A 24,435-nucleotide genomic window follows, 5' to 3' on the forward strand; every position below is an offset into this window, starting at 1 on the left:
TCACCGCATGGTCCAGTGGTGCTGCCGCGACACGAAATTGTGCAACGTCTTTTGCTTGTTGAGGGTCCGGTTGCAGTTGTCATCATCATCATCTTCATAACCATCATCAGAATCATCGTCTTCGGAACTATCATCGACGCGAATTATAAATTGCTCGGTAAGTAAATCAACTACATGGTCACTCTTGACGTACTCTTCTTCTATATCTTTTACCTTTTTACATATTTTTCCCCATTCCTGGGCACGTATTAAGGATACTTTTTCTTTGATAAGTTTGGTACATTCTTGTAAATTCCATTTAACATTTTTGCTAGCTACATATTGTTTAATAGTAGCCCATGCCATTTCTATGGGGTTGAGGTCTGGATGGTAAGGCGGTAATCTCAATATGCTATGGTTTGCTTCTGCTATAATTTGATCTATTGAAAAAGTTTTAAATCTTTCTTTATTAGCTTTTATCAAGTTGTACAATTGTGGCTTGAGCATTGTTGAATCATATTGTATGCCTTTATCAGTTAGCCAATTCTGCATATCGGCTTTTTTGGTATTGGAGGACGGTGCTAAATCCCATTGTTTATTGTGGTATGAAGCGTTGTCGACAACCACTACAGAATTGGGTGGTATGTTGGGAATTAATTGTGTCCTAAGCCATTTTTCATAATTCTCGTAATTCATGTTGTCGTGATAGTCCCCTGTTTTGGTGCCGGCTTTAAAAGTTAATAAAGCATTTGGTATAAACCCAGCTTCAGATCCTGCGTGGACTATCACGACTCGTTGTCCTTTAGAAATGGGTTTTTTTAGTCCTTCCGTAGGGCCATCGCTCCAGGCTTTGGTTGTTGAGTGCGATGAATCTACGTAGGATTCATCTGTGTAAACAATGGGTCTTCCTTCTTGTCGATATTTTCTTATTTTACTTAAATATTCAATGCGTTGTAATCGGATATTCGATGTTTCTATTAGTAATTTACGGTTGTTTTCTGTTTTTTTCCAGCGAAATCCTAACTCCTTAACAATTACACGAAGACTTCTTTCTGACCCTTTAAAGTTTATATCTTCCTCAAGTTTCTTTTTTAGTTTCCCAATGGTGGGAAGTTCATTATTCGTCTTGTGAAAATTGTGTATACATCTTTTTATAATACCTTGGTCAAAATTATCAATATTCGTAACTGGTTTAGCTCTGGGACGTTTTTTTCCAGGTGTTCTGAAAGTAATTAGCAAATCGGAACTCTTGGCTTGATTTGCGATATTTTTTACAGTTCCAATTGAAGTCTTAGTGGCCTCCGATGTCCGTTTTTGAATTTTAGCTAATTTAATTTAGAAACAGTTTCCGTTTTCATTACCTGCATAGTCTGTATAGTTTGGTTATTCTCCGACTGACTGAATAAAGAAGCAACTTCCTCAATCTGACTTCGAATTTGCTTCAATGAATCGACACATTCGTCAGCTTCTTTCTTTAAAAAGCAATTCACGTCATATATCATTTTCCGTGCTTGCCTTTTTAAAACAATGTTTTTTTTACGCATTTTCAAATCACTTTTTAATATTTAACAAAAAAAACTTAAACAAACAAACTCAACAAATAATAACAATCGACAACAATAAACAATTAACGAAAATAGCAATTCACTTGTGAACGTGATTGTACAACAGGAGTGCGCGGTACGTCGTATCGATGCGAGAGGCAGGGAACGACTGGAGCGCCAATCAGAGCACCGCGTGCGCCTACACACCCGCCCCACACCCCGCTAATTGCCCGTTGATACCCAATTTCTGATTTTTGCGCAATAACGGTCAAAGCCAAACTCTCGCCGCGCGTACTGTACCGAATTATAAACTATCCCTGTGCTAAACTTCATCAGGACCCGTTCAGCCGCTTACTAGGTACCTACAAACTAGCTGGTACCCTCGGTTTCAACCGTGTTAGCTTAGGGTCGTAACGCAATATTATTTTTATATTAACTTCAATATTTAATTTCATAAAGAGGAAACATTTTTTTGGTATTTTTGGATGAATTCAAAACTAATAAACTGAAATAAAATTTAAAATGGCCTATAAAGAGCTATATTCTGAAAAAATATCACAATACGCGGATAAAGAATTCCGTCTTTACTTCTGCCCTGATTTACCACTTTACGCGTAGCGTAGTTTTTAGGTTTTTAAACAACTTTTTTCATAATTTAATATCAGGACGACTTTGTCGATGTGTTGTATGTATCATATTCATCATCAACAGTATAAAATTTTTAACGGGCCATTGCAGGGCACAGTTCTCCTTCCAGATTTAGGCCATTGTTCACCACGCTGGCAATGTGTAGATTGATAGACTTTATACGCGTTTGAGAACTAGAGAGCTTTCGGGCATGCACGTTCCCTCACAAGCAAGTGATAACTGCTTAAAACGCACATAACGTCAAAAAGTTATGAGATGCCCGCCGAGATTCAAACTCGGTGTCCCAGTAGTCCTCACCACGACATAAACATACACACCTCTTCTGCTAATAGTCTTTGAGTCTCAGACGGACAGAAATAAATACTTCTTTTGCGGTTGAGTTTGTTTTCCATTACTACCTATCTTATCTGTGTGCGTGCGTGTGCATGTGTGCGTAATATTGGCGATGAACTTTGGCGATAGGTTTTTGAACTATGGAATTAATATGTAGTTATTTACCAAGTACATATTACTTCCAAGGTTAGTAAAACCGACGTCTTTATCGTATGTCCAGCAGTGAGCGACCTGTGGTTGATTAATAATGCAATGGGACAATACTATACGCCATTTTAAATGCAGTTCAATTAAGACATTTAATAAAAGGCAATAATGATGGCAGGCAGGCAAACGTGAAGGAAAGCATCAAACCTGCGTGACTGAGAATTCCCCATAATATTCTCAAATGCAAGTGGAGTCCACCAATCCACACTGGGCCAGCGTGGTGGACTATAGCTTGAACCCTTTACATTGTGAGATGCCCTACAGGAGGCCGGTAATGAGTTGATATGATGATGATAAATGATGTCAGGCCTTAGGTGCTAAAAGCGTTCTGTAACTATTATACCAGGGTAGCATAGCTTCCCTGCGAATATAAAAGCGTTACCTCGAGGCCCGTTATTCCGACCAACAACCGCTAGGAGATGACCCGCACGCAGTCGTCTACACGATTGCGCACAGCAGCTCATCGTGCATCGCCCCCACGGTGCGCCGGACATGGCATCAAAGGATCGTTGCCTAAAGCCAAAGTTCCTTTTAGTATTAAATCGAGGCTACCGAGGTTCTCCCCAAGCTTATCACATAGGTAAGGAGACTCAGCTCCAAGGGCCGAAAGTCGAAACGTACGGGACCCCGTTTGGCCAACACCAACCAGCGTAGACCCCCTCTTTCGAACAGATCCTTCTCTAATATTTATCTTTAACAGAACACACCTGACAGGCACTGGAGCAACGTCATTGTATTTCTTATCGGATTAATAATGTAAGCTGTATTATATATTGATTCCTGATACGAAAACTTTGCAGTCAGTCCTAAATACGGCACTGCGCGGTTTATCAAAAGTGCCATCTATGTGCCTATTTGAATAGATAGAAAATAGAAATATTTGACTTTGAAATATGCTTGTGATTACACCGGCAACGACGCCCTTAGCACCGGAACACAGCAATGATGCTTGGCGGCGGAATTAACCATGGTAGTAGGTACTTTCCAGAACGAGCTCTGTCTGTTTAATGAACGAATACACTTTTATGAGTTTTATTGTACAACACATAAATAATAGTATATTGTGCAACAAGTGCGACAAGTTGTCGATTGCCCACGAAAGCGAAGTTGAACGCACGAGTCTTTACAAGCAAATAACAAGTTTGATAAGAAGAAAAAAATATATTTTGAACAATAAATAAAAATTAATTAATATTAATAAACAAAAAATAAATTTTTTGAATTTTTTAAAAGGGCAAAGCCTTCTCAGACCAGAAATAATAGCTGAAAAATTAAGCATTCAAAAAAGTATCAATTAATTACAAATGCTTAGAATTAAACAGCTCAATATTAATTAATTATTTACACTTTCGTTCAAATAAATTGTCACATTTGAACAATTTGAAAACGTCAAATAGTATCTGCAACCCGTGCGATGTTGTCAACGTCATTTTGCGTGCGACAGGGATAGTTTGCGTGTGCTAAGTACAATTTGCGAGATTTTTCATAAATAACAGTTTTATTTATGAAAAATCTCACGCGTAATTTTAAAATGGGCAAACGGTTCTTTTTCAACCGCAACAGCGAGCGTCGATTTTTTTTGTATTACTCATGCGGGGAAAGTAGTATCCCCGCATGAGTAATACAAAAAAATTCGAGCAAGTTAGATAGAGGGTACAATTTTTTCTTTCTCGATAGTACCTATAAAAATGTAAGCTCGTTCAATGTATTCAAAACTAAATTAGCTTCTTATAAATTAAGTAATACCAATAAATTAAAAGACGAATACATTGAATGAGTATATAATTGTGTAAAAGTGTATTAAATTATTATAGAAAATTAAGTTTCCTATGTAAGTGTACTTAGGTATTTTTATGGGAATAATTGTCTTTAAATCTAACCTAATAGCCACGGTCAAAAACTCCCACTAGCCCAGACCAGAGCATATTCACGAGAAAAAAATCAGGAATTATAAACGTAAATCTTATACGTGAAGAGTAGTTTGTGTGTCTGACACGAACCTTCCATCGTATAGAAAAGAGGGATTTGTATAATAAATTTTCCATGCTACTTTTACACTTGTTGGGGGCTTTAACGTTAGATTATTATCACAATAATTATCATAATTATCACAGGTTATCTTATTATCAGTCATAGTTACAACCGTGACTTCAAGCACGTGCTCTTCGAGGCACGGGGGTGGGTGGCCACGGCCAATTTCCAATCTGAATAGCTTGCAAGCTCGCAATTCTCAATTTTTGATGTTTTTTAATTAGTTCTTTGTAAAATAACCACAATCTGGACTGTTTGCGTAATTGAAAGTATTTCTTATTTCCTCAATTTTATTTACATAACTACGAACCTACTTTTTTCGTTAAAGAAAAAAAAGGTAATACTTTCATTTTTTTATCAAGATAAGTTTGTCGAATCGTATCCAAGGTATAATAATTTCATTTTGAAGAAAGGAACTCTAAAAATCAGTAATAATAATTAATTATCTAGTAATCCTGTGTTATCATAGATCAATAATTATATACCTACCCAGAAGGTAGGTACATACACTATCGTAAAGTGAATCTCTTGAATGGAAAATCACAAAAAAGTAGTTTATTAAAACTATTCCATTCACACACGAATGTTAATCTATAACATAACTTCTTGCTCTATTTAAGTATTAAATCAATCGGAGTACGGCGCGGCGGTCGTATCGCTTTAGTCAATGACGTAGGTGGAATAAAAAAAAAATACTTTCAGCATTTTGCGCCATTCTCGACGTAAAGCAACACAATAGCTCGCAAGCATTGTGAACGAACCCAATTTTCATGAGACTCACTAAAGACAAATCAAATTTTTTTATTAATCTTATATCTTTAAACGAGCAATTCTTGTATATATTTAAATGGGGTTTCGGGGCGATAAATCGATCTAGCTAGGATTCATTTTTAGAAAATGTCATTTTATTCGTGTTTTATCGATAAATATATATATTTCTTATATCTTTAAACGAGCAATTGTTGTAAATATATAATTGGAATCTCGGAATCGGCTCCAACGATTTTCAACTAATTTAGTACACAGGGGGTTTCGGGGGCGATAAATCGATCTAGCTAGGATTCATTTTTAGAAAATGTCATGTTATTCGTGTTTTCCGATAATAACCGATTTGGTGCAACGAAGTTGCGAGGGTCAGCTAGTTTTAATTAAACGACAACGAATTACCCAGAGATATTAAATAGCAAACAGCGCTCTGCGATAAAGAAGCTTTAAAAAAAAAACTTCGATACGTTAATTTTCACGGTCGTGAGAGTGCCAGATCCATACGGTCAGAACAATCTGGCCATTTTCAAATATATTTGTAATTTATTTTTTTTTACTTTAAAAAAAATTATTGTTTTTAAAAATATCAAATACGTTTAAACGAATGTTTTTTCTTCCTATATCTATGTTAATACTGTCATTTTTAGTTTCGAAAACTCCGTGACTTTCATATAATGTAGAGTATCACCTGGCGTTCAATTTGGGTTGGTGCGGCAATATAATAAAAAATAGTTATATATATAACTTAATATTCAATATTTAATATACATAAATAATAATTATAATAAACTACTTTATCATAAATTTTAATACTACAGATATTATACATAATGTACTTATATATATTATGTATAATATGTGTATTTTGATGCAGTATTCTACGTAGTATAATGTGAAATAGATAAGAAATGGTGTTCAGCTTCTTGAATAAATTCAGGGATTTAGCCTGACGTATGTCAGCAGGGAGAGAATTACCAAGTCTGACACTATTAAGTATTAACCGTAAAGGGTTACTATAGTATTTACATGTCTACATAGAGGTCATTCAAATATCATTCAGATAGTTAGAGATCCAAGAGAGAAGTTAAAGACTATAGCGGAAAATTATATAAATTAACAAAAATCTCATTTTACAAATAAAAAAATGGAATAATCTTATCAAATTAGTATATTGTCATCGGTCCTCGATATATCTTCAAACTTTGAAGATATATCGAGGAGGAAACGTTTGAGGAGGGTCAAAATCAAATCCAAAGGAGTCGGTTACAAACATAACAACAAAGCTAATAAAAATCTTATTTTTTATATTGAAAATTGGAATAATCTTCTCAAATTAGTGTATTGTCACCGGTCCTCGATATGTCTTCAAAGTTTGAACGAAATCTGACCGTTTAAAGTGGGTCAAAATAGCGACCATAGAAGTCGGTTACAAACATACAAACATACAAGTGAAGCTAATATAAAGCGTGTAATAAATCAAATGACTTGTAATAATATGATGAATTCTATTTTTAATACAATTCTACCGGACCAGCTTACTTGTGACCTAATTAAGAAATTGGGTCACAAATGAGCAGGTCAGTTACCCTTTTTTATAATTTTAATAACCTAAATCATCGTTTCTGAAACAGCGATATTTTACTAATTAAAACTGAGAAAATAAAATTATCCTTGTAAGATAGATACCTAATTACATTATATTGCGATTAACGAATTATTTATTATCTAGACAGCATATATTTTTTTAAATGACGTAACTTTTAAGTAATTAGGCCAATTTTCGAAACATATATCAGCATGTTTATGTATACTTATATAATATTAATTAGGTAAGCAGCTATGTAAAAAAGATATCTGATTTAGCCCAGCTAATATACGCCAACGTTTTTGGTATATACCTACTAGCCAAAAAAGTACACCTAATATATTATAGAGTCTGCTCGAATAGTTTGAATAAGGCGCTACTTTACTTAGTACAAATAAATACATCTTTACTTATCTTATTTAACCATTTATTTAAATAATGGGATCATTCCTTATATTTCCATCATCATCATCATCATCGTATCAACCGATTGACTTCATCTGGACAGATGTGTCAACTATCAGTGCCTCTTCAGTAATCGAATTTAATTAAAATACCTTACAGCTAATAGAGATTACATACAGCATTACAAAAGTAATTACTCTGTTCTTATTAGTGAAATAAAATTTATTATTATTATTATTAATAAAAAGTCTCCAAACATTTTTTTTTAATTCAGAGATTTTTATTTTATTTATATTATAGATATAACCTAAAATAAACTATGTTAAACTAAATAAAATCTAAAACGCACAGTTCCTAAGATGCTGGCAGCATTGCCACTTTGGATGGCCAATTCTTTAGCCAAGGTAACTGCCCGCTCTAGGATCACCGGTAGAGTCGCTAACCCTTTTTGATAATTCTTTAAAAAGAGCTCGTGATTTTGGACCCCACGCTCCCAAAGTGGCACTTAAATGAAACTGCTATCCAGGTTTTCATATTTACGCCTCTAAAACTCTAAACTTTATTGACAACAAAAATATTTCCACTGTTTTCCACCAATCCGCACTTGGCCAGCGCGGTGGACTACTGCTTAAACCTGAGTAGTTTAGTGTAGTAGATTTTTTGTGACAGAGCTCGTCCGGAATGAAGTCCGGGAAGAAGGAGAAACACTTTATTGCACGTAAACATACTTATAGGAAAAGAAACATTAATGAAACAGTAAACAATGTAGACATGCAAAGGCGGCCTTATTGCTGCAAGCAATCTCTTACAGGCAACCTTTGTAGAAAGGACTTAGAGCAAGAGAACGGGATAGTGCCAAGAGTGTGGTAGTATATACATAAATACCAAAATGTATAGATACTTATACATAAATAATTTATATAAATATACGTAATATATAAGTATAAAATATACATAATATATAAAAGTAGATTTTAATACATAATTTACAGACAGTAATAAATCAACAACTTCAACTACCAACACTCAAAGAGAGGTAGTAGTCCTTCAGACGACTCTTAAAAATAGGAAGGGAAATACTTCCACGGATTTCAGCAGGCAGATTGTTCCAGCATAATTGCCTTTAAGGTGAAAGAATTACCGAAGAACTTCGTTTTACAAAATGGGAGTACCAGACGGTTACCGAGGCGGGGTCGAAGGTTGAAATGAGAAGTAGAGTCAGAAATAAAGCGAAAACGATCCCTTAAATTAGAGGGAGATAGTTGACTATTAAGAATAGAATAAAAGAACGACAGTAAATGAAGTTCACGACGTAAACGGATAGGCAACCACTTTAGCCTAGCTCGGTACTCCGAGATGTGGTCAAATTTACGCAGTCCAAACACAAACCGGTTGCATAAATTTGGAAGGCGCTCGAGCTTATTAAGAAGTTCTTCGGTAAAGTCAGGATAACAGGAGTCTGCGTAATCCAGTATAGGAAGAAGAAGAGATTGAGCAAGGGAAATTTTAGTTTTGATTTTTCCAACGATTTAAGTACCCAATCGAAGCGAAAATGTTTCGACTCACCTCAGCTATCTGTGGGAAAGTACTTCAACAATGCGTATTTCTGCCGCTATGCAGAATTGTTGCAATGCTGTGTTCCGGTCTGAATGACGTGGTTGCTGGTGTAATTACTGGTCACCGGGGGCACTTTGTAAGACGTGCTCCTTGCATGCCCTCGAAGTGTTCCTTCGGTTATAGGCTATGGGTTTCAAGTGACCATCCGAAGGGCCATATCTGCTTGGTCGTTCAAGTACTGCTAAAAAAAAACCCTTCTCATTCGGACCTGAGACCTGCGCCCTGAAGTGGCACAAGTGGGCTTATTAATAATGATAATCTCACAAACTCGGAAAACTACTGAGCTCGTTGAGCTCATATTGAAACTAAAAAGTTTTGTTTTTTTGCTTTTAGCTTAAACGCCAATCTAACTACTAATGAGATTTTAACAAACCTTTTGGATGTGATAGGTCAATTCTTGAAGAAGGTTATAGAACTATTTTAAATTTCCCTTGGTTAAAACATTTGAAAAGGGAAGTAAGTTTGTTTTTTTTCACGTCACGCCACGACACTTAGGTGTCGAGCAAATAAAAGAATAGTTATGTGATTTAATAAATGAATGAATGAGCGTAGGCGGGTGGCGCGAAGCGGCGGGTCGCTGTATATTGTGTCAATAGCAGAAGAAGGCACGGGATTCTTCTACTTCTTCTTCTTCTTCTTCTGCTTGCGGCTCAGGTTTGCCTGGTTCCTGGCGTCACGTCGACCGGCTACGAACTATTGAGACGCCGCTGTCTAGATCTCCCAGCAAGCATTGGTCGCCGCCAGGAATAGCAGCGCTTTCCTTGCTGGAAGAAGTTTAGCATCCTCTGGTTGCATTAGAGGCACGGGATACCGCAGTTTATAATTTGCCGCATAATAAATAATATGAAATATTATATACGATAGGTACATAATATATCATAGTATACTTATGGATAATTAATGTTATCACGTGTTCATTATAGTTACTGGTGGCATTTGACCTCTTTGGTGTACGATAACTCTTTACTCGTTGGTATTAAAATATTAAATGTAATGAAAGTAGGTCACAACTATCTATGAAAAATAATAAAATTATCGTCCAACTGTACGCCAGATTAGCGTACCGAGGCGAGAGTTCCGTAGGGAGGTACTTTGAAAGAAAAAGTTTAATCATCTATTTAGAAATATTATTTCACCAAAATACTTTACTAACTGTAGGTACCTTTATTATCATTTTGTTGGGCAGTTTAGTTATTTGGTAAAGCGTTAGCACCTATTGCGTTTTCCAAACATGGTGCTGTTTAGAGAAATCGTTAGACTCTTCTTTTTTTATAATATTTTCATAACATTTTTAAGAGTCGCTTAAAGAATTATCTAACACTGTATGTAGGTATGATAATTATATTTCACATTTATGTTCTCTTTCCATACTATTATGTAGGAATTAGTTTAGGTACGAATTTCACCACTGTAAAATAAACTAATTAAAAATATGAACCTACAGGTTTTGTAATTTTTAATATGTATGTATATTTTTATTACTTAGTTTGCGCACCGCTAAAACGGTAATTCATTTTCTCAAAATGGTTGCCTGGACGAAATCACCATGAGTGATAAGGCCGCCTTTGTTACTCAAATTCTAATGACTTGTACCTTTAGGTATTATTTTCTTTTTGGTTTTTTATGCAGTTTTAAGTTTCTTTGAGTTGATCTATCCCTTATAATGACGATTCAAAAACACCCTTCATTGTTTAAATGATTCTGTAGATAAGTCGTTTGTTGTGGCTAGCGAATATATAGAAGAAAGAGACTTTTGTAATGTACACAAACTCTTTAAAAAATACTAATATTTCCGTAGTAGGTGCACATTACATGCGTTTATACAAAAATCGAATCTTTTGTCTTTAAAATATTAGTGTGAAAAGTTGGCGCAATCAGTGAATAATTAAAGTTAATTAAAAAACTGGGACCTTTATCACGCGGATTTCATACTATAAGAACCCCAGGCTCCATCCTAAATCCCTCATTGTTTTCCAACAGAAATGATAATTATCAAGTCTATATCATAAAAACCTAGTTAATCCGAAATTTGTATGAAATGAGTAGGGATATCTAATAATATGAAGTGATTTTAATATAACTAATACCAGGTGTTAAGATAACTTGAAGTAACTGCCAAAACTTAGATTAAATCGCAGATAAAAATGGTGAAATACCTACCTGATTAGTGATTACTTAGTTACTATGTTGCGTAGGTACTTTTAGTTTTTAGGGTTCTGATCCGCATTATTGATGATAACACGTCGCCTTGTTGTCTGTTGGTCCATCCGTTTGATTTGTCCATTCCATTTGTCAGGTCTCATTCTGGTTAACAACTTGATATCAAGTTGAAAATTATGCTGAATACTCAGCCTCATGTAATCCGATGGACGTATTTTGTACCAAATCCCACGGACTTGTGTCGCATGCGTTCAGCGGCGGTGGTACAAGTCGGGGGTCTACCAACGCTGCGTTTACCGCTGCGCGGGGAGCCTAGCGTCCATGGGTTTTCCAAGCTAAGTGCCCCACCCCACAGAATAAAGACATACAGAAACTGTGTTCACCACTAATATTGGACCATTGAAAACCACTCAACTTTAGAGTTGTGTAGCGGTCTCCGCATTAACAAACTAGATGGCGCTACAAAAATCCTGCATCACGCTAAGTAAGTGTTCACAATAATTTACCATATATACAACTTGAAAAAATAAAGGACCTCCAATGTTCTAAACGTTTAACATGAAATGGGATAATAAGAAAAGTTTGTGAGCTAGCAACATTCCGCGGGTGTAAAGTAAGACGCTTTAGTTTTAAGTTAACGAATGCAGTTATTACCATCACTAACATTAGTGTAACATGTTAAATGTATGAACGCTTCATAAGTGCCTGTGATAAGGTCTACACGAATAAAACATTTTTGAATTTGAATTTGGCGTGCGCATGGCGTTTCACTGTTTTTGGACACAATGCACTGCATACAATAATGGCTGAATGAGGATTCCGTATATTCTCAATTCTGTGTCCCACCCATTGCCTGTTCAGCTATGCGACTCGTTGAGCTTTGTCTCTAAATATAGCTTTCTACGGATCTCCCCATTTCTGATTTGATCCGAGAATGCCCGGGCGAATACTTCCTATCGCCTGAATGGTACCCATTACATACATTCATACAAAAATCTAATCTTCTGTAAAAATTTTTTTGTATCATTATATGTAATGGATGCCTTTAAAACTTCTTTTCATACCAAAAGTCTTATGCCCTTTGCCACTATTCTTAGGAATCGCATATCTAATTATTGAGGCTATTTATTAAAAAAAACATATCACCTACTGTTACGTGATAACTATTGGTGGATAGTTGATGTATGCCTAGGAATTTTCTTAGATTAGACGTTACTTATTAAGGTATTGCCATGTTGTTCGTCGGTGAAAACGGGCAATAGTAACAAAAGTCTACGTAATTATTTGCTATAAAGAGGCATATCCACAGTGGCGTGCACAGGGTTCTTGGCCAGGGTATGCATAAAGAAGGTAGATGCCATGAAATGGAAAAATCCTTCTCATTTATGAGTTATACAAAAAAGTTAGGGTAGGCAGAGCTTTTGTGCTTGTATGAAGTACACGCCACTTTATATCCAGTGACCTAAATTCTTATAATTAAGCATGCATGTTGCAACAATTGAAAATAAAAAATCTCAACTTCCTTGCCTTTCAATTTCATCGCAATAATATAAGTAGAACCATTTCCTATTTAATACATCAGTAATAGTACTTAACAAAATAAGTTATGCTCGTCAAATAAAAGGCTTCTACTATCTATTAAGTACTTTTAATAAATTTACATGTATAAAATATAAAAATATATATAAATAAATACCAATTTTCGAAACCCTCAGTGCACATATCTGGTTCGCACTTAGCTAGTTTTTGCTTAGAATTTAGATCTGAATCTAATAAATTAAATTATTATCTACCTAATCAATTTTTAATTCGCTTAGATATTTGGATAAATTATTTCATAATAATTATTTTCTATTGGCACACAATAAAGCCTGTAACTATTTTTAACCTAATAAGTCTCATATTAGTGGGCATTAAGACAAGACTCATCAGCTTATCTCATATATGTACTATTTTTATCAGGGCCTTACAAATAAACGTAGAATAACGTCGGAAACCTTATTCAGTGTCCTGTCACATTTAAAATGATCTATCATGAATTATCACTTTAAGTGAAAAAAGACGGCATACCTAATTATAGTTTTTAGCATTAAATGAAAAAAGAATCTGGTAGTGGCTCCATGCCTTGTCATACAAAATCTTAGCACTTGTTTGGAGAACAAAAGTTTTTGTGTATTTAGGTCTCAGGTTGGGAACACCCGGGACGCCGGGACTCGGGATTGCAGATTAAAGGAGGTAACTAAGTTAGGAATTCAGGGACTGTCTTGCCAAAAGAGCGTCGGCAGACTATAAAGGCATGGTTTTCTAAATGACGGGATCGAAAGGGCTCCTGTGGGACGCAACACGCGTTGGCAGTTGACACATTGGCCTCATCTGAAATCATGGAGACAGCATCAAAACCGGGAGACGCAGCTGAGATGGCTTAAAACGCTAACAAGCATGACTGTACCTCTCTAATAGAAAGCGACATTTTTGTTCCGTTTACCGTGGAGACTTTGGGGCCATGGAGTCTAATACGGACTAAACCCTTCTAATTCTAAAACATGTGCCCTGTAGTGGGCCCTTAATGGACGGAAACGATGAAACTGGTCAAAAAAAGAATAACATATCTTTTTGAGGATCTATAATATATAGGAAATTTATAGATTTAAAACAATTCATGATTTTGAATCTTATTTTAGAATACGCAGTATATTATTAAAGTGCAGGAATCTATTTTGTAAAACCTTTTCTGGGGGAGTGCAATTCCAAATTTTACTGAATAAGAAGGGAGGTAGTCTATTATTTAAATATAAGTTCGTGGAAAACATACTTAAGCTCCGAAACGACTTGCTTACTTTTACAGCCGAGGTGTATAAAAACCCGGAAGGAACAATGTTCTTTTGGCATGAAGGCATAGAAAAAATGTAGAGGCTATATGGAAGCGAGACCAGATATAATTTGAAGGTAACTTTCCCTACTACAGTTCCTGGGATGATCTCGAAGATTGACAAAGGGAAGGACGGAGCTATATAGTCATTTACGCTACCTTCGGATATGTAAAACACTAAACATTTACATTATAAGTATAGATTGAGAATGTCCGCCTTTTTTGGTCGATTAATAATTATATTTTGCAGGCTGATAGCGACACTCGACGCTCAATCATCCGTAGCCAAACGATAAAACGATTACGTCGGTACTCGTTCGAAGAGATAAATACTGTTTTTATAATATACCTAATTGTCAATTCACTATCCGAACAGAATTTGCGACAAAGGAGTATATGGGTATCTCATCTATGCATCTTCAAATCACCGATGAGCGTGCACTGTCGGAAATAGGTCTTTTGTAGGAATTTTCAAATTTCATATTCTTGTACCACTTGTGAGACTGTTTTGATATCTTCTGTCCACCTCGTGTAGTGGGAGGTCAACGCTCAAGGCCATAGCCAGGCAGTCCTTTGGATGGAGCGAGTTTTGGACCTGAGATAATAATTACCTAAATTATAGCTAAATCTGTGATAAGTACCTATTTGTATAATCTGTGATAAGTAGATATTTGTATATGTTTATATTATATACGTATGTATTTTAAGAAGCGATGATAGCCCAGCGGTAGGACTTCGACTTCACTTTCGAGGGGCCGAGTTCGAATCCCAGCAAGCACCTCTTATATAACTTCTCCAAGTTTTGTGCGTTTTAACTAATTAATATATCACTTGCTTCAACGGTGAAGCAAAACGTCGTGAGGAAACCTGCATGGCTGATAGTTCTCCAAAATACTCTAAAAGGTGTGTGTAGTCCACCAATCCGTACTGGGCCAGCGTGGTGGACTACGGCCTTGATCCCTTCTCATTGTGGGAAGATACCCGTGCCATTACCTCTTACCGAAAAAGATGGAAACGAATTATCATATCATTAGTTTAAGGAGTCGAAAATATTTTAGCAAAGTACGATTCGAACTGCATGACTTCTCGAACTTCGTGCGTTTCGATGCGCAGAATTCAATATTCGGTATCGGCAGGACAGTACCAGGAGATAGGCACACAAAGTAATATATATTGTGGTTAATCGACAATAGTAGATTGTGCTACAAGGACATAAAGCGATCCATTTCATCGAGGATAGAATGGAATTTATGACCGAGTGACTCTTCTTTTCACTTCGATTGCGAGGAAATTTGTTCTAGGTCTTAGGTTCGATTCCCGGGTCAGATCAAATGTTAATATTTAAATGAATGATGATATGTGTTTTACGACCGAATTTGGCACCGGTTTTTTTATTCGATTGCTAAAAAATTCAATAAATGATTTCTATGTGATCAACTATACTCGAACCCAGAGCGAAAGTCAGTTATAACTATATACTTTTATACACAAGTATATAAAATTGAGTTTTAGTCCGCCTACACATAGCCTAAAGTACGACTTTAATGCCAGTTTTCACTGGTGACGAACTATGTCAATGCCCTTATAAATATTGTGGTCTAATATGTACTGTGTTTGTAAGGATACCTGCGTTGTGAATTCCGCGAAATAAATCCTATCCGCAACCAATCCTTATTTCCTTTTTTATTATTATCAGTATCGCAATATAACATCGAAGTGTGAGGGCATGTGTTAGGTACATTAGGTACAACTGTTTAGGAAGCTTTTGTTTACTTCGTTAACACAGGGAGAGATAGTAACCTAAAGCTTTTTTTCTAATCTGTACCTAATCAATCGATAAGATGTATTTTAGCTTCACAAAATTGTAAGAAACGATAAATTACTGTGTAGGTATTAATAAGATCGTGAGATTTATCTAGGCTACTTCCCAAAGTAGTTTCGTTACTTTCAATAGTTTGCTTACATTTAGATTGCCAGAAAACCATAATTTGGCACAGGATATCAAATACTTCGATGAACAAAACATAGAAAATTTATTATATTAAAATTGCGTCATTCTTCGAAGACTAATTTTATCTGTTGAATAAAAAAGGACATGTAAGTAGGTCATTCACAGGTTAAGATGGTCACCAACTCGAAAGATTAAAAAAATGTGATCATGTTTTTCAGACGATGGAACAAGAGATCCAGTAAAAAAAAAATGTCTGATTCGGACAATAAGTAACTACGAATATCTTAGTTAAAGCCCTCCGGGTGGAGTTTGAACACCTTAAACCTAACCTTACCAAAGCTTTGTTTTCCGGTCCGGGGTCGCCACTCCACTGACGGATAAGGTTAGACTTGGAGTATCTCTACATCCATACAAATATAAATAAAGTTGAAGTGTTTGTCAGTGATTTCGAAATTCTGCCTCTTATGAAGCACTTATCATTAAGTATTAGGACAATAGCATGACCCAAGTACGTTTTTAAAATGCTTGACTGTCTAGCAAAGCGACAATCTGTAAAACCCAGACTCCTCCAGTTCCAGAACGAATATTATATTCACGTTATATATATTATATTCACGTTCTAGTTTTATACTAACCGTAACCCCATCAGAACTGCAAATAGAAAGCTTCGACATTATTTACATCTTATTCTTAAAGTTATAGTCCATTTTCTTTTTGAATTTTGTTACATTTTCTAGTTTGTACCTACTGCCTATGCACCGTAATATTTTAACTTCCTTGAATATGACTTTTGATAAACGACTAAAACAGCGGGGGGTATCCTTGCATCGTTCGAGTCCATGTAGGACTAAAGTGTATTTATTTTCGGATGGACACTTGCCGATACCCACCTGAGGGATTGCTACGGCGTCACCGGGGGAGTGGTGGTTCGACGACATCGGGGGGGCCTGAAGTGTATCGAAAAAGAAGTCATATTTATATCAAAAAACCCACCAACTCAATGTCATGAACATTGTTTTTTAATCAAATTTGTAAAAATCCTATATAAATTAATTAAATATCTGGCAAATATGAATTTATAGTTATCTTAAGTTGAATCATTTACCTACTTTAACAATTTCTTGGTCTGTAAGCAATGACAGAAATAACTCAAAATCTCAATGCAGATAATTTAACGATAGCTCAAACGTAGTACGTCCATTATTAGAATTTACATATATGGGTACCTACCTACCCAGTTTCACACGCAAAGAGATCATCATAATTATCCAACCTGATCTCAGTTCTCACAGCCATTTTTCTGTCCTATCTAATGAATTAAATGTGATTTTTTATCAAAACAATTTTAAAGGTCAAGTGTTAATAAATTATGTTACTAACATAGATAATTTTTTGTAGGTTGAATTGTCTGAGGTTCTTCCGCTAGATTTTGTGACCTTGCACATTTTTGGACACCAATAAATGTTGCCAGTGTTTCCAGTAAAAGATCCTTAAAAACACAGAATTCTCAATCATGATTCAGCCATTATTGTATGCTTTGTATCCAAAAACAGTGAAAAGGCCCCGCACACATTCTGCGGGTGTAAATTCTTTCACGCCCTGCTTAAGCACCCAATCAAGAGTTATGAGAAAGGACGAAGAGTAACATAGGCTACTTTTTATCCCAGGTAGACAAACGGTGTCAAGGGATTTAAAAATCCGAAAAACACCTGTATAAACACGGACGAAGAACACCGCTATTAAAATAATGAACATAGGTAGGTACTGTGTCGTATTATATTTTGATTTTTGAGGATTGTTTTATTAAACGTTAGAAAACTTATTACTGTTTTTATTAAAGTTAGGACATTATTTTAATGGTGGGCATTTTGCAAATGTTAAATGACATAAATCTTTGCAAGATTTTCTTATCTTGTTGTGATACTCTCTTATCCCTGATAATGATAAGAACCTTTCATTGGCAACTATATTTGACCGTGGCTTCGCCCGCGTGAAATAACTTTTAAAATAGGTTGGTTCCAGTAATCTCACGATAATAACATAGCTAGTTAAATCAATGATTAGGTGATAGGTCATTTTAAATTAATAGCAAAATCTAACAACAAAATACTACTTTCCTTCCCTAACTCACTCACTCTCACCACTCACTGACAAATAGTCTTGTATAAAAACATCGATCTCGCTAAATCGATAAAAAACATGATGTTTTAATTTTTTTTTTGCTCACTGATATAAAACTGATATTTTTTTCGGATATATCGATCGATAAAGTTAGCAATGTATTAATCAAATTGGAGGTCAATACTTTTTTTCCCTACCTGCATCCATGCTAAAAATACCTACGATTGGTTTTACAAGCGTTTGTAATGTCGGTGCAGTGATTAAGCCCAGCTTAAGCAGGCAGGCAAGCATTTAAAATATTAGTATGGAATGTATCTACGTGCACAGTAATAGTTGAAGCATAAATTCAGGTTTAATCAAAAGTAGATTAGATTTCAGAAAGTGGATTACTGTGGTAGCGGACTGAAAAGAGTGCATAATCTCTAGTATGCTCCTGTTTATCAGTACTAACTCTAGATATAGAGGCTAAACGGCAGGGTAATTACGTATCTCGCGACAGGCTAGCGACAGCGTAAATCTTGCAATCACTGCTGTCAAACGTCACTTTTGTTTATTTATTCTATGGAAAAGTGACGTTCGATAGCAGTGATTGCAAGATTTACGCCTGTCGCAAGCCTGTCGCGAGATACGTAATCACCTAACGGATTTTGTTAAAGGTATTAGTAGTGGTCATATTTTCCCAAAGTAACAGCCACGCTCAATAAAACCTAATCTATCCGCTAACATAAAAAAAAATAACAAATAGTTCAAAGGACTAATATCTTCTTCAGGTGTCAGGTTTTAGAGATATAAAATAATTTACTGGTGCTCTTTAGTGAATAAGCATAAAACTAAAATAAACGAAGGAATTGTCCTGATAATAAATAATGTTATGGTACCTAATCCAAACGGCGAACGAAATTTTCATTCGCTGAATACAAGTCTAGATCAATAAGAGACCAACCATCGAAGTCAACCTTTATGTTAATTTCAAGGTGTGTTTGATTTTTGAGCCTCCTTAAAAAAAAAGAGTAGATTCTTAAATATCTCAAACAGTCTTTTATAAATCGATTTGAGTTATTCCATAATGCATTAGCAAATATAATGGCAGAACTAGTAAATGTATTCAAGAACATCCTCTCAGCCCCTCGTTTTAGTTTAAGACTTACGATGACCTTCAATCAGTTAGTTGTAAGTAGATTGCAAAATTGTATAGCAAATAGGTACTTAAATAATAATAATAATACTCGTGATGATAATATGTCAAGCTTCGCTATCAAATACGCATGATAACAAACTGACCCAAGGATAGTTGACATAAAAAATAAACAATTAATATTTCGATAGCAAATCAATTTATTTTATTTTCTATATAATTTGACGATACTTCACTGAGTTACAGTTGTAAAAATATTTCATGTTTTCTGTGTTGTTACAAGATTATCACATCGCAAACATAATATATAGCCTGAGGGCTCACTACCATCGCTAATAGCAGTATTATATTAAAATGCCAGTCTATTTGACTTCCTTAAAATAAGTGTTATAACTGTGGTAGAAAGCGTCAACAACATTTTAATAATACTGCTTTAAGCGATCGAAGTAAGGTACTAAATAATTTACACCTGTATTCTTTGCATACGTTCCTTATTGTTTAAATATCATAGTGACAGTATGTACAATAATCAGGTTATCTCCCTCGTTCCTTAAACATTTTAAAATTACCTTAATTTATTGTAAATATATATCTACATTCCTTCCTACCTACCTACCTATAACGAAAAGTAATACCATTATATATTAATCTTTAGCACCAATATTAGTGTAAATTTTAATGTAAAAAAAAATATATAATATTTTCAACATTTCTGCCAAATATTGTTACTATTTTGACTTGTGAACAAATCTCTACGTTGTTAGTCCTTGTAATTTAGCTTGGTTCATAGATTTGTATACAGCCAAATTTAAATCACACTATACCTCCTGTGTAAAAATTATTCATTTCTAAACTATTCAGTACGTTAGTTATACTTATTAAAATTGGAAGCTCCTGTTCAATACACAATAAATACGTATGCTTGACGATTTTCTTAATATAATAAATTACTAGTTTTTAAACCTTTATAATAATGATAGCTTTAATCTGGCTAATAATAAACAGTTGCCTTAACCTCGTAATAGTGCACAATGATTTAAAAAATATACATCATATCATTAAATTTAGCACAATATTATAAAAAAAACTATATGATAATTTTTCATGATGCAACGCCACTTTTAGTTACATCTATGAACAAGGAATTCTTTCAATGGCCTCATTATAATCGTAATTTATTCCATCGTATTAATCGTAATCAACCCTCAGTCATTTGTTTTCCTGTATCGTAGATTTTTCCATTCAACTCTACAGCTTCCGGTGCTTTTATTTCTTCCTCATCATAAGCCCGGTGCCCTGCTGGCCCAATTAATGATAAAACTACTGGTAGAAACATTAAACCGTTAAAGAGTCCGAACAGTATTACAAGTAAAAATATTTTGAAAAATGATTGAAAAGTGTATGCTTTTGACATACTAAGAAGCGACAAGGAAAGTAACGTGGATCCACCACCTAACAATACAGCAGACCCAATCGAAGTGACAGTCTTAAAAGTTCTTTCATTGCGACTACCTTGTGTGATAGTTAAGAAAGTGTGACCAACGTGGGCAGCATAATCAACACACAAACCTATCGCAAGTTCAAGACCGATACAGCAAACTATATCTACAGTCATACCCCATCTCTGCATCCAGCCTAGAACATTAACTATTGTTAACAAAACGCAAATAAATATCCACAAACACATCTGAAGATTCGTGATCAAGATAACGGTACAAATCATGACACAAAGTAAAGCTAACTCTATATTTCTTTCAACTTCCACTGCTATAATCTCGTCCGTGACCCAATTACCAAAAACTTTAGACCACACACTACGATAACCAGAGCCGGTGGTAATATTAGCCGATTTCACGATATCTTTAACACGATTCATTGCAGGAATGTATTCTGCGGGACCTTCGAACCTGGTAAACCTAAATGACATCGATGAAGCTGTAATATCGCTAATACTTTCACCACATGTAAGATTTCCACTGAATTTAAAATTTAATTGAAACCTTCCACCAACGGGACTAAACAAAAATCTTGATAAATACTTATTAAACTGTTCATCTGTTACAGTTGTTGAGTTTAACAAGTCGTGGTGAAAATTAATTAAAACATAACCATGAAAAATTTCTACCCATGTCATTAATTCAGCTACATAGGACTCATTCCTTAAGACCTGTACCGTGTTGTATAAATTTACAAATTCTGCGTTGTAATCCATGTCGCCCAGAAAAATCATTGCAGGTTGCCCTTCATCGGGATAATAATAATCATGAATATTAATAAACTCTTTGAAATACGTATCTTCAGGAATAAACCACTTTGGGTCAAATCTTTGTTCTAATTTAAATATTGCCTGAACACTAAAACCTGTCATAATTAATGTAAACAAAATAATGATTGCTTTGCCGGAATTCGTTAGAACAATATTTTTATATACATAGGCCAATAACTTCTGAAATAATGTTGTTTCAGTGGACACCGTTATCTCCTTTTTATGTTTGTAACAAAATATCACACCATTCCTTTGTTCCTTTATTCTTTTAAGATCTAATGTAAAAACTGCTACATAAAACGTAACAGAATAACAAAATATAAAAAACACTCCCACTGCTGCATATATACAAAATGATTTTAATGATGGTAATATGGTGATAGCTCCAATTAATAACGCTACGATATCTGTAAACGATGTTATCACAATGGAAACCCCCGCATGCTTAAGCATCAGACCGACTTTTGCAGAAGTGCTTTTGTGTACATCTGTAGCTAGAACCATTTTCCAACATGCATTCATTACAAACATATCATCTACTCCTAATCCCATTAATAGAAAAGGCAACGACGAGTGGACAGGGCCAAATGGTATACCAGCCAAGGAACACAAACTGACTGTAGTTATATAGGCCATCCCAACATTCAACAACCCAATGCTACCTAACGTTAACCGAATCTCTAGCCAGTTACATCGAGATACAGCACACACGACATAAATAAACATTAGTATTATGCCTACAGACAGTTTATCCATATCTTGAAACATAGTTTGACCACTTATATCCGCAAAACTCCTTCCTGCTTCATAATAGAATTTAACACCGTTCTCAGTAAAATTTAAATTATGGGCATAGTTTAGAAATTCCGCTTCCCAAAGTGCTACAGGAACAGACACCCAATCTTCTGTTCCGACTAAGTTTCCCACTTCGTTGAGATTAACTTCTGACATGTTTACATACATATACCATGACAACAATATTGATTTAGCTTCTACCACATGTCCCATTTTATTTTTAACTACTCCACCTAACAGATTTACGTAGTCCACAGGATGACCTGTGATCGGGTTTACTTTAATTTCATTGATTTTATTGACTATCTCATTTTTTGTAAGATTATGAATCAATTTTTCACTGTTATTCCAAATATCTAATATATTATACTGGTGACACGCTAAAGGCAAATGGTTGAGCACACCACAATAAAATCCATCTCCAAACACGAGCCCAGGATCGTGATAATCTACTTCAAAGGTATTATAGTTCGATAGAGAATTGCTATTATTAGACTTTAAGGAGACATCAGATCTTGGTTTCCAACTAGAATCGACTATTGTAACAACAGGGACTTTAAAGCATAATTCACTTAGATTGTAAGTTTTATTTTGAAAATCTATACTGAGGGTATTAATATGATCGGTAATATTTTTTAATAAACGCATTACAGATGGATCTAAGACATTATCGGCAGTTATCAGTAATTTCTGAACTCTAAAACCCGTTCCAAACTTATCGATATACCAATGCGTGTCATAATAAAAGTCTGAATCTGGCGGGACCCATAAATTCATAGGATTTTTTTCTATGTAAAATGTAAATAGTCCACCGCAACACAACAGAATGAACATCCATGTTGCTGCTATCACCCTCCACGGATGTCTGGCGACACAAACTCCAAGAGAGAAAAAAACACTCTCAACAAATGTAACAAAAATTGAAGAAATGTTTTCCCATAGTTGTTGAGGAGACTTGATTTTCTTTTTACGAGGCATAGGTAAAATATTATTTATAATGTCTATTATATATCTTAATGATATCGTAAACTAAAGTTTTGCTTATAATTTGAATATATAATTCCTAACTTGCACTAAATAGTTATTAGGCCACAACACATTTTGTTAGTTTTTCGAAGATGACGTTTTTGCTTCTATCCAAAACGATAACACCGCTACTTTTCAATCACTTAAACACGGTGAAACACATCAGTCATCACTTTTTTCAACACAACCGAGGGACAACATATTAAATATAAAAAATAGTTGTAGCCCTCTATAAATATACTTTCAAATTGCTGTCATTTTGTAAACACTTAAACACAATACGTCCTGCTACACGTGAACTGAGTACAAGTATATCATCGCCAATTTATCACTTAAACTGTTCAGCGAATACTGCAGTGAGTTTGTTTCAAACAACTCCCGATTGTTGGCGGGAAAGCGCAGAACTCCACCGTAAGACGCGGATTTTAATTGTACTAAAAGAAAATTCAGTGCACAACCGCACACTCGGAAATTCCAATGACAATAGTCGTAAATGCGTAAGCCGTAAGTTGTAACTCGTAACCCAGAATAACGACGATCAAAAATACGACCGACGCGGATGACCCCATCTACTTGTTTAGGACGTTAATTTTCAGAGCCTACTAAAATTGGCCGTATCACATTAAAAAAATTATATTATTTAGTTTCTCGGTAGACCTACAGCTGTATGTTGTTCGATGCAATAAATGAAATCCTTCGGTTCTGTTGGTAAGCTAACATATTAGATGGTCTACAGTAAAATACTTAAATACCTACCACCAACACTAAAGTACTCTCTGCACAGCAAATATAAACTAAAATTTAACTATATAATAATGTTGTCGATATCTAAGTATCGATATTAACACTCATAGTTGCGTCGCTATTTTTTTTCATATCGATACATAGCTTCAAAAATAATATTATTATTATTACTAATGCTTCTATAACAAAAATAATAGAATAAAAATTAACTTAACGATTTTAAGTAAGGAGCTAAGCGTGTAGTTTCCTTAATT

The 24,435-nt window shown here is 35.0% G+C and overlaps 2 protein-coding genes across 2 annotated transcripts; both read right to left on the minus strand.

Moving 5' to 3' along the window:
* Positions 1 to 1,481, minus strand: LOC120626488. The gene is made up of 2 exons (XM_039894016.1): positions 1,341 to 1,481; positions 1 to 1,104 (listed from the first exon to the last, which is right to left on the minus strand). Exons 1-2 carry the CDS (start codon positions 1,479 to 1,481, stop codon positions 1 to 3), a joined length of 1,245 nt encoding a protein of 414 aa, XP_039749950.1.
* Positions 1,482 to 19,530: 18,049 nt separating this feature from the next.
* LOC120626262 (patched domain-containing protein 3-like) lies at positions 19,531 to 24,201 on the minus strand. The gene has a single exon (XM_039893695.1). The coding sequence runs from the start codon at positions 23,387 to 23,389 to the stop codon at positions 20,549 to 20,551; it is 2,841 nt and encodes a 946-aa protein (XP_039749629.1). The 5' UTR covers positions 23,390 to 24,201; the 3' UTR covers positions 19,531 to 20,548.
* Positions 24,202 to 24,435: the final 234 nt, after the last annotated feature.

This window comes from Pararge aegeria, chromosome 9 (assembly GCF_905163445.1).
Source record: "Pararge aegeria chromosome 9, ilParAegt1.1, whole genome shotgun sequence".
NCBI lineage: Eukaryota > Metazoa > Arthropoda > Insecta > Lepidoptera > Nymphalidae > Pararge > Pararge aegeria.

Excerpts from the sequence above, each read along its gene's own strand:
- LOC120626488 (XM_039894016.1), bottom strand. The coding sequence starts at position 1,481 with ATGATATATGACGTGAATTGCTTTTTAAAGAAAGAAGCTGACGAATGT. Across the intron at positions 1,105-1,340 it reads AAACTATACAGACTATGCAG|ACGAATAATGAACTTCCCAC; the intron begins GTAATGAAAACG and ends AATTTTCACAAG.
- LOC120626262 (XM_039893695.1), bottom strand. The coding sequence starts at position 23,389 with ATGCCTCGTAAAAAGAAAATCAAGTCTCCTCAACAACTATGGGAAAAC.